Here is a 17,571-nt window from a genome sequence, read left to right as displayed (position 1 = left end):
ACTATTACTACTTTAAAAGAATTTCTTGGAGCGGCAACATTACACTTTCGGTGTTACACCTACACCGACGCCATATACTTACTTCACTACGTATTGATAAAAAAAATCAGAAAAACCAAAACCGAGATTATTGAGAAAATATTCATTATTCTAAATTATTTTTACATACATACATAATGGGGTCATTATTGGTATGTCTTGTACTTATATTGGTATCAACATATTATGTAACACAAAGTTATTCACAAGATGACATGTCAGATAATGTAACTTGCGATTTGTCAGCAACAGCAAAAGAACATTATAACGTAACCACCCTAGGAAACATTACATCGTCAGTTGTGATGGACGTATCTTATTCGTTCCGCAACTCTTTTCTATGTTTCCTAGAAATTTCGTTGTAACTCGTAAGCTCCAGTACACGATGTACATTACCTATTCTAAATATTACATAATGAAATTTAATGTAACGATGGCTATGACAATATAATGTGATAAAAAAATAAAATACCATTAATATTTACGCCTCACTTCTAAGTAATGATGAATAATAACTATTTAAACGTCGACCCTTGGATCTAGTAGTTATCAACCTTTAATCGCATTGTTAAAAGGAAATACGTAACAATAAATTGTGATTTTACTAGTCTCAAGTTACTGATAAACATCAAAATAAAAAAATATATACGAAAAAAAATTGTATTACTTTTCAGGATATTTATAATGGCGTCAGAAGTCAACGAGTGGTACAGAGGTCGAAAGGTGCTGGTAACTGGCTCTTCTGGTCTCATGGGGAAGGTGCTCATTGAGAAGTTACTATACAGTGCTCCCGACATCGGTTGCGTGTACGCATTGGTGCGTTCCAAGCGTGGCAAGGCGCCGGAGTCACGCATCGAAGACATGTGGAAACTTCCAGTAAGCATCCTGGATTTCGTTCGTTATACACAGGACGAAGTAATTAATGCTGTATGCTAACTGAAGGAGTAAAGGGAAATTAGCAGATTTGGAAATGCAGCTTTGTCTTATGAAGATCCCTTTAAAAATTTTAAATTTAAATCTTTTAAAATCTCTTTAAGAATTTTGAAAGTCGTGATGTTTTTTGTTTTATATGCTAGTCTCACCTTTAGCGCCAAAGCAAGCGATAATTTTCAATAGACACATACATAACTTCAAAAGTCTTAAATCGGGTCTCAATGTACCCGTTGCACTTATAATCCATTAGTTTTCCGAATTTAGCCTGAGATCTTGGTGTCTGCAATCTGTTCTACTCCCCACTAGGCAATAGCTGCTTCAAACAATTGCTTTTATATATTAAATATTTTCATTCCAGCTATTCTCAAGAATTCGAGAAGAGAAACCACATCTTATGAAAAAGGTTGTTGCCGTTACCGGAGACCTGCTCTATGATGACCTTGGTATTGATAAACATCAGTTAAAGGAGATATATGACGAGGTATACTATAATTTTAATTACAAGGTGACATTGTATTCGCGGCATTAAATCATTTGAAATTAAACCTAATCTCTAAAAAGAATGAATGCAAGTTACATAAACAAAGTTTTGCCTTCCATTTCTAATTCCTGGAAACAGTTTATAGTAAACATGAAACTCGGGGTGAAAGCGGTTTGTTGCGGAGACCAACCGTCAGTATCACGGGCCTTGCCTTGCGTAAGTGAAATCGGGCTGCTAAATTACGTACATTACTATTTGCGCTGTTATATTAGAAGAGTAAACAAAAGTATATTATGTCATCTAATGTATTAGGTTAGACATTGCACGGACTATTTCTTTGTTAATTACTCCGTAAGAAGCGTGGAATTAACGTTTAACTAAAGTCAGGGGCTATTGCGTAGCTGCTGGTTAGCTTCTATGTAGGTTAACATTAAGGTACAACGTCCATTGCTATAATGACACCGCGCGAAACATTACTAAGATAGTGTTACTGAATAAAGCCCGGTTAAGAGTAAGGCTCACCGTTCATATTTTTGGTATTTCTTAATGTGTTGTGCAAAAACATACTACGATTTTTGTAAGTGCTTTTTTGTATTCCATCTTATAATATTTAGTGACATTTCAATTTAATCAAAGGTTTTTATTTATATGTTTTGGTAAAAGGATTTTATGAAGATTTTAAATTTATGTGGGCCTTCAAAGGTTCCTTTACCTTACTGCGTTACAATAAGGTTATGTTTAGCTCGGGGTTTCCCCGCAAGTTATTACAACCATCTATCCACCTGGTTAAGTCTAATTAATTATAAGTGGTGATGTCCAAAGTTCATAAATATTTCATACCATCCGCAAATTTTCTGAACTCTTTTTACTTCCCATTGCTATAACTATACTTAATAGGTTTTATGAATGAAGACTTTCTAAAGCGGTTTAACGAGCCAATAACAAATGGGCTCGAACAATCGTATACAGGTTTTATAACAATTGTTACTGTAGCATGATGTGAACTGTATAGTGACGTCACGATTGTCACTTTACGTAACCCCGCGGTTTAGTGCGTTCAAAGTGTTGCTCCAGCAACCTGTTGTTAGTTGCATAAGTTACAGACGAAAATGATTTGACGAAATAGCCCTAATTTTTACGATTGTGATCGTAAAATTGAAAAATAGATTAATCGATCAGGAACTTGACTTGAGCTGAAAACGGTAATATTGACGGCAATGGAGTTTAAATCGATGATTAGGATTAAATATTTTGCTAAAAACTATTTCGGTATTTTATAAATATTTAGTGTCTAAGGTTTAGAGGTAGTACAATACTAAGTTAGAACCATGTGCAGAACCTAGCCAACAGGAATCGATCTACCTATCCTGATAGAAAACTCTCTGCAACAGTAGAACAATAATCGTAGATGCAATCGCTTAGTAAAAATAATAAGTATATAATTGTACTTTTTCGTAATAATGGACCTTGGATAACACTCTAAAATAATAAAGGCAAGTAACAATTAACTTAAAATAATATTCGTTTAATTTATTCTTCTTCTAGGTTTCAATTGTCTTCCATTTTGCTGCAACGTTACGTTTAGAAGCACCATTGAGGGAAGGATTGGAAATGAACACAAAAGGAACTCTACGCATTTTGGAACTCTCTAAGAATATTAAGAACCTTGCAGCATTTATACATCTATCTACAGCATTCTGTTATCCAGACTATGAGAGGCTGGGTGAAAAGGTAAACAGTTATTATGGTAAATAGTTATTTAACTATATTATTTTGTGTATTTTTATTTTTTAAAGTACAATAAAGAAGTTCTTCTGTGAAACAGCTTTAAAATTCGATAAGAGGTGACGCAGTAATTCATAATTCAGATATGTGACCCCACTGTACCTGATGGTAAATGGAGTGGGATCCAATAGAATAGAATCATGAGAGATTACCTTCGGCAGTCCACATAATTATACCGGCCTATTGGAACCTGATATTCACAGAGTGATCACGGAACACGAAACATTTACATGGGCAACTATGTCAAGTTTTAAATTACATCTTGAAATTAATCTAATTCATCTGCATTAGTGTTATAAAATTTTATTAATAGCATTAATCATTTTGTCATAATTTATGTATCCTACACCTACACAGGTTTATGATCCACCAGCAGATCCTCATGAGGTGTTGCGCGCTGCCAGCTGGTTATCCGAAGCTCAACTCAATCTCTTGGCTCCTTCAATACTACAGAAGCATCCCAACTCGTATACCTACTCTAAGCGGCTGGCTGAAGCCTTAGTCCGGGACAGCTACCCAGGTCTTCCAGCTGCTGTAGTACGTCCCAGTATTGGTAAGGCTTAAAAGAAGAAATTACTCAATGAAACACTTTTGAGCAAATATAAAGTATTTTTTTTTCCCCTATAGTTGCATAGTGATTTAAATGGGTTTTTTTGTGAGATGGGAAATGAGGAATATCAACACTGTTAGTGGTGATCTATGTTATCTATTTTTCTAAATTTCAAGTTTTTAATGTCTACTTTTTTCAGACTCATCTGATAAAGAAATTGATTTTCTGTAAATTATTAAGTTCAAATAATTGTTATTTTACAGTGACTCCATCATACAAAGAGCCTATGCCAGGCTGGGTGGATAATCTCAACGGGCCTATAGGTGTGATGGTCGGCGCTGGCAAGGGCGTCATCAGAACCATGCACTGTTATGGTCATTACCATGCCGAAGTGATTCCCATCGACATAGCTATTAACTCCATTATCGTTATTGCATTCAGGATTGGAAACCAAACCGAGAGGTGGGTCAAACTTGTTAATCATAAAAATAGTATCTTTATTCCACTAAGAGGAATGTGCATGACTGATGACTTTTCGCTTATAATATAAAGTAAATATTTTTGGATTTTTGTTTTAAATTCCCTAATTGTTTTCGCTTGATACGAACAAGTGCTGTTAAAGAAATATAATATACTAGCTTTTGCCCGCGGCTCCGCCCGCGTTAAAAAGCTTTTCAGCCTAAAGTTTTCCGTTATAAAAGTAGTAGTTTCCCGGGAGCCTATGTTCTTCCCAGGGTCTCAAACTGTCTCCATACAAAATTTCATCTTAATACGTTGGGTAGTTTTTGAGTTTAACACGTTCAGGCAGACAGATGCAGCGGGGGACTTTGTTTTATAATATATTTTTTAGAACTTTTTAAGAAGAACAATCCCGTCATACATTATTGTTGCATAACTTTAACCGTTTACGTAGCGCACGCAACGGAAGCTCTCAAAACTAATATTTTTTCCCCGTTTTTGCAACATGTTTCATTACTGCTCCGCTCTTATTGGTCATAGCGTGATGATATATAGCCTATAGCGCTCCACAAATAAAGGGCTATCGAACACAAAACGAATTTTTCAGTTGAAACCGATAGTTCCTGAGATTACCCATTACTGCTCCGCTCTTATTGTTCATAGCGTTATGATATATAGCCTATAGCACTCCACAAACAAAGGACTATTCAACACAAAAAGAATTTTTCAGTTCGAATCGGTAGTTCCCGAGATTAGCTATTACTGCTCCGCTCCTATTGGGTATAGCGTGATGATATATAGCCTATAGCACTCCAGGAACAAAGGGCTATCCAACGCAAAAATAATTTTTCTTTTTGGACCTATAGTTCCTGAGATTAGCCATTACTGCTCCGCTCCTATTGGGTATAGCGTGATGATATATAGCCTATAGCACTCCAGGAACAAAGGGCTATCCAACGCATAAAGAATTTTTCAGTTTGGACCGGTAGTTCCTGAGATTAGCCATTACTGCTCCGCTCCTATTGGGTATAGCGTGATGATATATAGCCTATAGCACTCCACGAACAAAGGGCTATCCAACGCAAAAAGAATTTTTCAGTTTGGACCGGTAGTTTCTGAGATAAGCCATTACTACTCCGCTCCTATTGGGTATAGCGTGATGATATATAGCCTATAGCACTCCACGAACAAAGGGCTATCCAACGCAAAAAGAATTTTTCAGTTTGGACCGGTAGTTCTTGAGATTAGCGCGTTCAAACAAACAAACAAACAAACAAACTCTTCAGCTTTATATAATAGTATAGATAACTCCTAATTCGGTCAGCAAATCACTAACTAAACAGCATAGTTACAATCATTGTTTGAGAATATTGCACAAGTTTTCTTATAGGACATGTTTAGCACAAGAAGTTATCGAATTGTTCGCTGGGAAAACTGCTAGTAAGGCTACCAGTAAAAAAATGTTAGAAATAGGACAGCTCCCACCGTATACTTAATTTAATCACCTTAATTATTCGATAACTAGCGGCTGGAGGGCAATTTACTCTTTACATTCAGATACTTTACATTCTATGATTTAAGCTGCCATAATTTGCGGTCGGCAGAACGGCCACTGGTTGTTATTTATTTGGAAAACTTACCGCTATAATGTCAAAATTTTATTAATATGTAAAAGGTAAAGGTCAGTTAAACTACATATAAAGAAAATAAAGATACATTATTGACACAGAAACAGTAACACTGACAAACATTTAAACGTAAATCGAAAGTCAAAGTAACAAACTATGCTAAATGTAATATTTTCAATTGTAGACCACCAGAAATTCCCGTTTTCAACCTGACCACAGGAGACGACAGGAATACGACCTGGAAAGAAGTCCTAGATATTGGTAAAGCGACAGTGCGGAAGTACCCTTTCGAGGGTCCATTGTGGTATCCCGATGGGAACATCAGACATAATAAGTTTATACACTCTCTATGTGTGTTTTTCTATCACATAGTTCCAGCTTATTTCATAGATTTCTTACTGTTCCTGTTTCGACAAAAACGATTGTGAGTATAGTAGTAACTATGTACCTATATGAATTTCCATCATAATAGCGGCTATATTTATTTGGATTCAAAATTTTATACGCAGTGCAAAAAATGTGTTATGTTTTTGTTGCCTAAATACTTATAAGATTATGGAGTATGAATAAACCCATGCAGCAGAAATCACGAAAAATATCTACTATGATATGATACATATCTTTTGAATCGCATTAACGTATCTATTGGTAATGTAATACAGTTATTTTTTAATTTGTTCCTTTAAACCTATTATAAATGGACATTGTGATTATAATTTATACGATATCAATAAGAATCATCGGTGGAGTTATTTATGCGACTAAAACCTATCAATAAGTCTATCAATGTTTGTAAAAATTAACAAAAACCATTCCGTATATATCGCTTCCAGCATGGTGCGGATACAAAACAGAATATCAGTCGGATTGGAAGTGCTGCAGTATTTCACAACTCGTGAGTGGTGGTTTGACACGGACAACTTTAAGTCACTTGTGAATATATTGAATCCAGAGGATCGCGCGCTCTATCCTATGGACTTGACAATCATAGAGGACGAGCCGTACATAGAGAGTTGTATGATCGGCGGGAAGATATACTGCATGAAGGAGAAACTTGAAAATCTTCCTAGAGCCAGATTACACAATAACATGTAAGTACTAAATATTAACCAAAAGTTGATCAATATACTACAAGTTCCAGCGTGTTTAGTCAATACAACCTGTATTAACTAATGGGTTTAAATTATCCCATTAATTGAGAAGAATCGCAGGTGTAAATAGCCACATATCCTAAATATATATCTATATCCTTATATGCATTAGGATAACCGTATAACATATAAATGTTATAAGCACGAATTATCAGCATAATTTGAAAGCGGCATTGGTCATTATATATTTTATTTTAATATAACTTATTATATTTGCACCTTATTTATTGCCGCTTTCATCTTTATCGCATAGTCAAGTATAAATTTCTGCTTAACTCTGTAGTCTATTTAAGTTTTTTTTTGGCAAAAAATATTTTTACCTACCAAGAACTGTAATAGTGTTTTGTTATATGTTAGGAACTTCATTCCTTAGCATATGAACTAGTATTAAGGTTTACTTGTAAGTACATATAAAAATATTGTCCAATAACGTTTCAGACTCTTTATTCTGGATCGGCTGGTGTCAATATTCTTCTATTTAGTGCTGTTATATTGGATTGTGTTGTGGTGCGAACCAGTAAAACAGTTATTGTCTTGCGGAGGACCATTTGTGCGCTACTTACCTTTGGTTGGCAAAGCTGTCTTCAAGGAAGATTAGTACACTCTCAACACTGTATATTTGACATGTATAACTGGTTGTATATAAATATAATTCTAATAACCTTAAAATAAATCGAGGATGAGGACTAGCTGTGTATTGCTCTTATCCGTCAGACCAAAATTCGTCTTCGAACATTAGATCAATGCCGTGTGTAAGTATATTCCTTTTCGCATATAAAGAAGCTGCGCGGCGAGCAGTCGCTGTAGGTGAGTTCCCCGTTGTAGAACATGGCGCCGCAGAGGTCCTTGTTGTCCACGTCGGGCTGAGCGTAACCCCAATGCGAATAACCACTGGCTTCTAACGTGGCACCTGAAACCAAGTTAATAATAATCTTCATCTTCAGCCTTTAGAAATCCAGTGGTAAAGATAAGCCTACTGTAAAGATTTCCAGACCAATCTATTTTTTTTTTAGATACCCCGCAGTCAGCACCGGGGAAAAACAGCGAATGGGATACTAGATTCCCCCGGCTTAGCGATTGTAGGGCTCTGGAGGAAGGTGGGAAGGGATAGTTGGGAAAGAAGTGTGGGGGAAGGATAAGGATTCAGGTTTAGCTAAATAATTACCTTTGACAGAAAGCCAGCCCTGCTTAAATCGATTACCGAAGCCCAGCATTACAACTCCGGCTGTATAGTCACCTCTTACTTTGTCTTTTGGCGCATCTTCTGTTAATTTTTTAAGATAGTCTGCCTCTTGCTTACTGTTAATGATCGCCAAGTAAGACTCTTCTGCGTTACACACTGCCAACGCTTCTGTCCAATTCATCGGAGTCAAAAAGAACTTGTAACATCTTCCAAGGTCTTCGTTTAATACGTAACCTAAAATACAGAAAAAACGAACGTGTAAGCATGACATATTATAACGTTTCAAATCAATGTCCTTTTCTTAAGGTTTATGTTTAAACAATCATGTAGGCTTACGTCTTATACATTGATGGTAGGTCTCTCATTGTGAATGTCGGCCTGGGTACGTACTATCGCAATGTCTATTTATGCCGCCAAGAAGCAGTGTGTAGTAATTGTTGTTTTCCGGTTTGAAAGCCAGTGTAACTACTGGACATGATAAAACAACATGACATGTCTCAGGATGGTAAGCGCAGTGTACCGAACTTCAACTTGTAATTCAAGATGTTGGATAGTGTTTCTACTGTTTATGGGCGATCGTATAGCTTACTATCAGGTGAACGGCAAACTTATGTCGTCATTCAAAGCAATAGAAAGCAAAAAATCCTTGAAGGAGTAGGAATAAGAACAACTAGTGAACTTTAATCTGGCGGGCGTATTTTCCGCCATACACTGTGAAAGAGATCGTGCCTTTCAGACACAGATTCCCATTCGAAGCAAATCGGGTATATTTCGCAAAGACTTTGGAACTCTTGTTAACCATCAGTAGCAAGTTTATCAATAGCGCATGACCTAATTCGTACTACTAAAACTACTTTGATCAATATACCTAAAAACTAAAAATGATGATAAAAATTATACCCCAAAAAACACATAATATCATGCACATTATGTGTAGAAACATTTGAGGGAATATAAAAAAGAACCAGCGCAAGAAAACGGGTATTTTTTTGCTTTATAATATGGCAACAGAGATCCTCGCGTATGTTATAACCTTGTATTTTAAATCTTTTTATTATTATTACATCTAGATAGATTTACAATTATTCGTAATATGGTATATTTATCACTCAGATGTATCCATAAAACAAGGTTATGAAAACTACCACTGCAATTCAATTTTTTATTTTTACTTTCCTGCTCTCACACCCACCACTACAACTCCTGTAAGCCAGGATCACCAGTGGCACGCATTTTATGACACCGAGCAGTGAAGCTCGGCGAGTCTCAGGGAAAAACGAATATGTCATTATACTGCAACGAAATTAATCAAATAGAAAGATAATGAGGAGTTGGATATATTTATTGTCCACTTCCCTCCATAACAATGCGGGTGACAAAATCATGATCTATGGAGGCGTTAAAACCTCAAGGATAGTTTACTACATAAGCTAGTTATAAAGCACCACGGATAAAATTAAATTAAATGCAATTCTATTTGTAAATGATTTAGTTGATTTATTGGTGATGGATCTCTCATAGGCCAAGCTATGCTATGTGTATTTTTGCCGCGACACAGAATGTACTTGTACTGTTGTATTCCTATTTGAAGGATATTGTATTCAGAATAATTACTGTCTCAGGGTGATGAGCGTAGTGAAGGTTCTTGATGATGTTGCTACTATTTATGGGCGGTCATACTACCTACCATCAGAAGAACGGCATGTTTCTGAAGTTGTATAAAAAAGCAAGTACATACCATCGTAGGGTGTTTCACAGTCGTGGTGCCAAACAACGTTTGTTGATGTCTTCTTGCAAATGAACGGCCATCTCTGTGTGCAACTCAAGTCCTCCATTTGTCCACGTTTACTCATGATAACACAGTTCCCTTCCCCATTTTTATCATCTGGTTTTCCAGGAAACCAGTTATTGTAAATATCCGTTAATGGTTTGTCTGGAATATGAAATATAGAAAATACTTATAGTCATGCTGATTACAGTGGATATGTGATGTATTGTTTGGCTGAAAGTTCACTTCGTGAGAGGAAATAAGTATTATAATACGTTAGAATGCTGAAAGACGTCTATCGGAATTTTTTGCAGATTGTTAGATAACCTCTAGAAATAATACAAAACTCTTTGTTGCGTGTGTGATCAGTTTTTTAGCTTCGGTCGATTTCAACGTAATGGTTACCGTCCATCACGATATTTAATTACATAGCCGTATGTACATAACCAAAGGTCAACATAATATGTTACCAATTAATCGCCAACCTTCTGATCTTTTCTGAGATACTACGATTTAAGAAAACATACCGTTCGATTAAATTAAATTTAATTATGCAATATTTGCGACACGAGCTGAATGAGCTTGTAAAAGTCCCTAATGTACTCACTATCATATGATGTGAACACCCCTTTTGAAAAAAAAGACGATATGCCTACGAAAATAACATCTCCAAATTGCGTCCAAAATTTCGCTACTGCTTCGAACTCATCTTTGTCCTCGGCGTAGAATAGGGTAGCGCCCTCTCTAGCGCACGTCGTCAACGCGTCATGCCATGTTTTAGAGTTAGAGAAATATTTATAATAACTTTGTGTCTCTTCGATAAAGGTGTAATCATTTAGTTGAATGATGTTACCCAATGTTATCTTTAAAGAAAAAACACTTTATCAGCATGAACAACCTACTGTTGATACTTGATACTGCCATGTGTGTGGTGTATGTAGTTTTTATTTTATTTTATGTACTATACACTATGTTACTCACCAGTAACATTTTGTCTACTTGAAAAAAAAAAACAAATAGATTTAAGGAATTAATAAAATTAATGCTCGTAATAATACTCAATTTGTTAATATTTAAAATAGCTACTACCATGATTTTTTACTGTTTTAACGGTAATATTGAATCTAATAAAAATGTTTTTCCTGTAAAGTTGCATAAAGTATATCACATATTTTTATTTCATACTAGCTTTTGCTCGCGGCTTCGCCCGCGTGAAGGTGTTTTCCAGGATAAAATTCCACTGTTTGATAAAAGTCTTGCTACATATTTTCCCGGTACTTATAGGTTCAAACTAATTTTATCCCCAATCTATAATTTCAGTTCAATCAGTCGAAAATCTAAGAACATTTATACAAACTTTCATCCCCTATTTTATCCCCTTAAGGGTAGAATTTATCAAAATCCTTTCTTAGGGGATGCCTACGTCATAGTAGCTTTATGCATGTAAAGTCTTAGCCCGATCCGTCCAATGGTTTGGGCTGTTCCTTGATATATCACTGTCAGTCACCTTTGAGTTATATATTATATTAACAACTGAAGTTAGCTAAAATTAAGTTTCTCGAAGCCGACCACTATTTATGTACTATGTATTTTTGGAGACTATGCAATTTTGTCGCGTTCGCGATTCACTTTCACTTTTGTTGAGTTTCAGAACGCGATATTAGATCCTCCAACGCGCACGCGAATTTGAACTTTATGCAGCGGTAATAAATTACAAATTGACTCTACGTATTAGTTAGAAAACGTTTGTATGGGAAATAGAAAAATGCTGTTTTGAGGATTTTCCCGGCAATTATTCGAATTTTTCTCACCTTTTAAATCTTCCCTAGACCTCCACGAATAATTCAAGACCAAGATAAGATAAATCCGTTCAGCCGTTCTCGAGTTTTAGCGAGACTAACGAACAGCAATTGATTTATATATATATAGATTTTCATTTTGCTTCTTAAAATAAACAAATCAAATGTACAATTTTTTTTATTAATCAAAAATACAAATTAGAGATGCAGTCAAAGTTAAACATCATAGTACATTGAATAATTAAAACTAAATAAAAGTATTTAAATATATAAAAAAAAAATCTCTAGTCGATCAATCTTGTACTTTTAATTTTCCTGAATGAATTAACGATACTTTTACATGACTAACGGCCAATTTCATTAAACGATCCCCAACTTAATCTCCGATCCGATCTAGAACAAATCAATGGAATAAGTCTTTTGTAAAACTAAAAAGAAATATTCTTATTATCACTAAAATGGAGTGGGATCGGTTATAGAAATTAACAGCCAATTACAAAACAAGCAAGTCGACGATTACAAATAGTAACGACGCCACCTATAATTTTAGAATATAAAGTACTTTATGGCACTACGCTGCTTTCTTCACCTATGACATTAGGTATCAGATCTCTCGTAAACATGCACTGGCCACAATGTTCTTGAAACCAAAACACTACACTTCACACTGCTATTTGACCACAAAGGTACATACTACATACCCATCAGGACACACGAGTACTAACAGTAAATAAACTTATTGGCATTATATTGTTAAAAATTGTCTACACTATTATGTGTACAATTTGATGACCTTATTATGATCAAAAATTATATCTATTGTAACATAAATTTTACAACACGTTGTTAGAATTTCATAAATACATTCATAAACTGTCTCCTTAAATGTTAAATTTCCTTCCCTCAAAAGTTATTAACTATTATTATCTGTGAGATCAGTCTTATTCGTCTCCGAACCTCTCGTCGAAGCCGGACTTATATTCTTTTTCGCATATGAAAAAGCTTCGCTGCGAGCAGTCGCCGTAGGTGAGTTCTCCATTGTAGAACATGGCGCCGCACAGATACTTGTCGTCCACGTCGGGCTGAGCGTAGCCCCACTGCGTATACCCGCTGTCTTCTAGTGTGGCACCTGAAAAATATTATAAAATAAGTAATATAATTAATAACACCTTTATTTATCTTGATCCTTTATCTCCGCCAGAGGCGGCTTTACCTATTGTGCAGGGTGTGCGCTGCACACGGGCGCAGTGTTTTAGGCGCAAGACATAACACCTTCGAAGAAACATGCGTCGCTCGCGACACTGGCGCTCTCAATCAACCTGCGCCTCTGCTAAGGTTGGCAAGCGGCTTCTTTACTTTACACAATAACTTTTGATTTAATATTAACTATCTTATTAAAGATTACATTGTCTCGCGACTAGGGGGCGCGAAGGAATTGATTACACAGCTAGAGCCGCTTCTGGCATCCGCGAATACACGACAAAGGAAAACCAAGGTTAATTTACTGCTCGTATTTTAAATTCATTGCGATGTTGTTTATTACAATTCAGTCCACGAGTTCGCGTTTCTGTTTAGAAGTCAAAATAAAAATAGAACTAAAATAAGAAAACACAATAAAATTTACCTTTAATAGTAAGCCATCCCTGCCTGTCGCGGTTGTGGAAACCTAGCATAACAACTCCGGCCAAATAGTTGCCCTTTACTGTATACTTTGGATTATCTTTAGTCATTTTCTTTAGGAAGTTTGCCTCTTCGTCGCTATTGATGATCGCCAAATAGGATTCCTCTGCGTTACACACTGCGAACGCTTCAGTCCAATTCATTGGAGTCAAAAAGAACTTGTAACATCTCCCAAGGTCCTCATTTACTATGTAGCCTGAATAAAACAAGAAGGTAAAATCTTACATTTGCGGTAGTTTGTAAACAGTTGATTCATAGGCTATTTTTATGTTGGAAATGTACACATAGACTTTATTACGGGAAATATCTTTCACTCGTGCAAAGTCGCGACCAAGATGTAGGTAATATTGTTCTATTGTAGGCCTTTTTGAAGTGACCAGTAGCGACAATGTTTTTGTTTTTAGAGACTAGCGGGTTACAAATTTTGTAGGGGAGTGTTTAAGCTAATTTTGAGCCTTAAATCTTATATGATTACGTACGTTTATACGGAGTTTGGCAATGTGCGTTCCATTCTAAACTTGCCAACGTCTTTTTGCAAATGAAAGGAAATTTACGGTTGCAAGATATATCATTCATTTGTCCCTTCTTGTTCATAACAATGCAGCTTTCTTCCCCATTAACGTCGTTTGGTTCACCAGGTAGCCAATCATTGTAAACATCCATCAATGCTCTGCCTGTAACATGGAAATATTTATTATAATTTATAGATTGATTAAGCAAACTTTGTACAAGTCCAGATACCATTTAAAACGTCAAAAAAAAAAACTTTTTACGTCGAAAATCCAGTTATGACACGAAAAAAGCTGGCTGATACTATGTAATTGTTATTTAACTTGATCTTAAATGTTCGTATATGTATAAAAATTTCAACCTAGGTTTATGCCACTTCAAAGTTCAAGGTTAAGTCAGCGGGAGGTTTTATTACGTAGACTTAAAACGAAGAGCTTTACTAATGCAAAAAGTAGTAAAGATGTTGCGATATTTGTTAGAAGTAAACACAAAAGTGTTTAACAGATTTGGATGGAATTTGGTAGACAGGAATACTATTTCTTTGATTAACTTTTGAGATATCCCATCTACCGGAAAAGTAGATAGTGCGAATTTTATTCAAGGAGACGTACACGTGGCGATACCGTGAGTAACACCTAGTTAAAGTATAAGTAACAACTTTCTTCAAGACATTCTAATAAAACCCTAAAGATAATATTCAAGGCAGAAACAACCAAAGTTAAAATGCGGTATTTCCATTGCAATTCCATGTAAGTATTTCGAGTGTGGTTTTTATTTCAATTCAGGGCAATATTTTACTTAAAAGATCTATGTAAAAATTTAGTCAGCTTACTTATGTTTGTTAAACAACGAGTGTCATTACTATTTATGACTTATGAGTGCTTGTTTAGCGCTCGAACAAATGAACACATAAATCTTATTTTGCTGCACTCCTTTCTTTAAGGAAAAGTTTAATTATGCCAAATTTCACACTCCTTCGGGCGTGTAATGTTCTTAAAAAAGTGTATAAAGATTTCATTTCACTGATTAATGTACAGATTATTTTAAATGATTGCTTGTGAGGTCATTGGGTGTAAACAGATTTCGTTTGCAATCAAACAAAGCTATATATTACGATTCTTAACACGATCCATGTATGTTATCTATTGCAATGTTTTCATCTCATTAATTTAATATACTCTGCAAGTTATTTGTAGGAAAATAGTTATTGTTATTATTGTATGGTCATATTATCAAACGGTGTCATGACTTTTAACCACATATTACAATAAAATCAGTATTAAATATAATTACTGAACATATGATTAAATATAGATATTTTGCTGGTGGCAGGATGTATTTTATATCCGCCCATATAGAGACAACAGTACACAGACGACGTAACTGAGTCGCGTTCCGGGATTAGCCTATGTATATCCGGTTCTAACAGGCCGGCATAATTATATCGACTAACGAGGGTTAATCATCTCTCGTCAGTCGACATTCTATTGGACCCCTCTCCACGTGCTATTAGGTGCAATGGAGTCGCTTTACCGTGTCTAGATAAAAAAAAATGTGGAATATAAATGTAGAATATATATGAATATATGAAAAGGACTGTTAGGCCTCGGAATTCAAATCATAAACGGAGATGACCATTAAAGAATGTCACTTCTTAATTCTTTGTGTCAATAAAGATGTCCATATAATTTACTGTTTAATGAACACTCTACTCACCATCGACAGATGCGAATACACCTTTAGAAATTAACGACGAGATGCCGATAAATATATGATCTCTGGGCTGTGTCCAAAATTTCGCCACTGCGTCCAATTCACGTTTGTCCTCAGCGTAGAACAACGTAGCGCCTTGTCGGCCACACGTCGTCACCGCCTCTTGATAAGTTTTAGCAATTGAGAAAAATTTATAAAAACTCTGAGTCTCTTCTAAAAAGGTGTAATCTTTACGAAAAAACTTTTTTTGCGCTTGTCCATCTGTGGGTTGAACACGACAGCGTTAGTTTACTTATAATACTTGAAAATTAAATTCTGTCTTAATTACTTACATGTTTCTGAAGTTAATTGTAACATAACTATGATCAATAAACTTTTTAATAACATTTTGGTGTAATTAATTTTGTGTATTTTCAACTAAATACTTGCGCCCGCAACGAGACGTCGCAAGAGAATGAAATGAGCGGTCAATGTGATGTTACTCAAGTTTGTTTGTATAATTATGTATGCATCGACACTATCTACTACATAGCTAAAATGAAGCGGCGTGCTAAATATATAAAACCAGCTTGAAGGCTCTATCCCCTGCAAAACGGTGCACTAACTCTTTTTTTTAGAAGCTGTCTATTCGAATTTATAATACTTCAATATAGAAAAAAAATAAACAATTAGAAGTATGATGCTATAGTATATTAAATTTACTTTGGTTGTCCAATTTTTTCATAATGTAGATATTGCTTTATTATTATCAAAATGAAATTGTCACAAAAAAAAATATTCCATGCACCCCATCCTACAATACATATCATATTAATTACCCTGTTAGATAGATAATAATAGGGAATATTTTGGTAGACTATAATTTTCAAAAAATCCTAAATTTGTTTTTTTATAAAACATATTATAAATCTTTGCATAATCTCTCTTGCTGGGGCAGGCCTTAATATAATACAGTTAATTATTTAAATGCTTTCTACATCTTACTGTGTTGCCATCTTTTCAACAATTAAGCAATTTAAGTACTGTCGTGACATGTGAGGACCATATTTTAATTTTTGAATGAGGAGACGAGCTTGCCGTTCGCCTGATGGTAAGCGATACAACCGCCCATAAACAGTAGAAATACCATCCAACACCATTATTCCATTACGTTCGCAATCATGAGACATGAGATGTTAAGTTTCATTATGTCCAGTAGTTGCACTGGCTTCAAAACTTTCTAATATCGAAGACAAAATAAGAATGAAATTCTTGTAAAATCTTTTATCTGTTTCTAAGGTCGAAGCATACACTTTTTAATTGAATTATGAAAAGATTAAGTCTTTAAGGTCGTCCGCCGATAAGGTTTTAAAAATATTACTAAATAAATAGTAAGGTTATGTAAAAATCCGGTTTTGTTCCATCCGTGCAACGTTATAAGAAACAGGAAAACGTCTACAATACTAAGTCAATAAGCATATTGTACGATGTATACTGTCGAATATCTTAATCATTTAAGAATTTTAAACGGGTTGATGGATTGATCACTGATTTATTAAGTTTTGCTAACGACTTCACCCGGGTCAAAGAATTTTTCCGGGGTAAAAGTCCAGCTATTATTTTCCGGGATAAAAGTAGCTTGTGTAGCAAATTTCATCGAAGTTCGTTCGGTCATTTTTGAATTTATCCAGTTCAAACAGACGGACGCGGCAGGAGACTGTATAATCTATATCTATACTTATAATAAATCTGTAGAGAGGTCAATTCTGTACATGAAATATATTTCCAAAATAACTACCAGGGGGTGATTAGGGATCGATACTGATGCCAAAAATGCAATTAGTAAAATTTTTGTCTGTCTGTCTGTCTGTCTGTCTGTATAACCGTTATAGAAACAAAAACTACTCGACGGA

General features: G+C 35.2%; 3 protein-coding genes across 5 annotated transcripts in view; 1 reads left to right on the top strand and 2 right to left on the bottom strand.

Annotated features, from left to right (window-relative positions):
* The window catches only part of LOC115454090 (putative fatty acyl-CoA reductase CG5065), a 22,963-nt gene extending 15,251 nt beyond the window's left edge, over positions 1 to 7,712 (top strand). For both annotated transcript variants that reach the window (XM_037439676.1, XM_037439677.1), the window contains exons 2-9: positions 714 to 915; positions 1,331 to 1,453; positions 2,999 to 3,184; positions 3,596 to 3,791; positions 4,052 to 4,250; positions 6,060 to 6,299; positions 6,709 to 6,966; positions 7,465 to 7,712. In XM_037439676.1, the coding sequence (XP_037295573.1) occupies positions 714 to 915; positions 1,331 to 1,453; positions 2,999 to 3,184; positions 3,596 to 3,791; positions 4,052 to 4,250; positions 6,060 to 6,299; positions 6,709 to 6,966; positions 7,465 to 7,624 (1,564 nt within the window). In that variant the 3' untranslated portion in view covers positions 7,625 to 7,712. The remainder of the gene's footprint in view (positions 1 to 713; positions 916 to 1,330; positions 1,454 to 2,998; positions 3,185 to 3,595; positions 3,792 to 4,051; positions 4,251 to 6,059; positions 6,300 to 6,708; positions 6,967 to 7,464) is intronic.
* The window catches only part of LOC115454076 (macrophage mannose receptor 1), a 24,678-nt gene continuing 13,052 nt past the window's right edge, over positions 5,946 to 17,571 (bottom strand). The window contains exons 3-7 of one of the 2 annotated variants that reach the window (XR_003939625.2): positions 10,585 to 10,812; positions 9,948 to 10,142; positions 8,192 to 8,443; positions 7,689 to 7,936; positions 5,946 to 6,113 (exon numbers count right to left, since the gene is read on the bottom strand). Coding sequence is in view for 1 of the 2 variants with exons in the window: in XM_030182823.2 (XP_030038683.2) it covers positions 7,767 to 7,936; positions 8,192 to 8,443; positions 9,948 to 10,142; positions 10,585 to 10,812 (845 nt within the window). In the remaining variant the exon portion in view is untranslated. Of the gene's footprint in view, positions 6,114 to 7,453; positions 7,937 to 8,191; positions 8,444 to 9,947; positions 10,143 to 10,584; positions 10,813 to 17,571 lie in introns of those variants that run through there. The other variant, XM_030182823.2, reaches the window with a different exon arrangement.
* LOC115454055 (C-type mannose receptor 2) lies at positions 11,937 to 16,163 on the bottom strand. The gene is made up of 5 exons (XM_030182802.2): positions 16,012 to 16,163; positions 15,683 to 15,940; positions 13,936 to 14,130; positions 13,401 to 13,652; positions 11,937 to 12,905 (listed from the first exon to the last, which is right to left on the bottom strand). Exons 1-5 carry the CDS (start codon positions 16,064 to 16,066, stop codon positions 12,718 to 12,720), a joined length of 948 nt encoding a protein of 315 aa, XP_030038662.1. The 5' UTR covers positions 16,067 to 16,163; the 3' UTR covers positions 11,937 to 12,717.

This window comes from Manduca sexta, chromosome 17, assembly GCF_014839805.1.
Source record: "Manduca sexta isolate Smith_Timp_Sample1 chromosome 17, JHU_Msex_v1.0, whole genome shotgun sequence".
Lineage (NCBI taxonomy): Eukaryota > Metazoa > Arthropoda > Insecta > Lepidoptera > Sphingidae > Manduca > Manduca sexta.
Note: the sequence above shows the minus strand (reverse complement) of the source record. Positions and strands in the feature narration are given on the sequence as shown.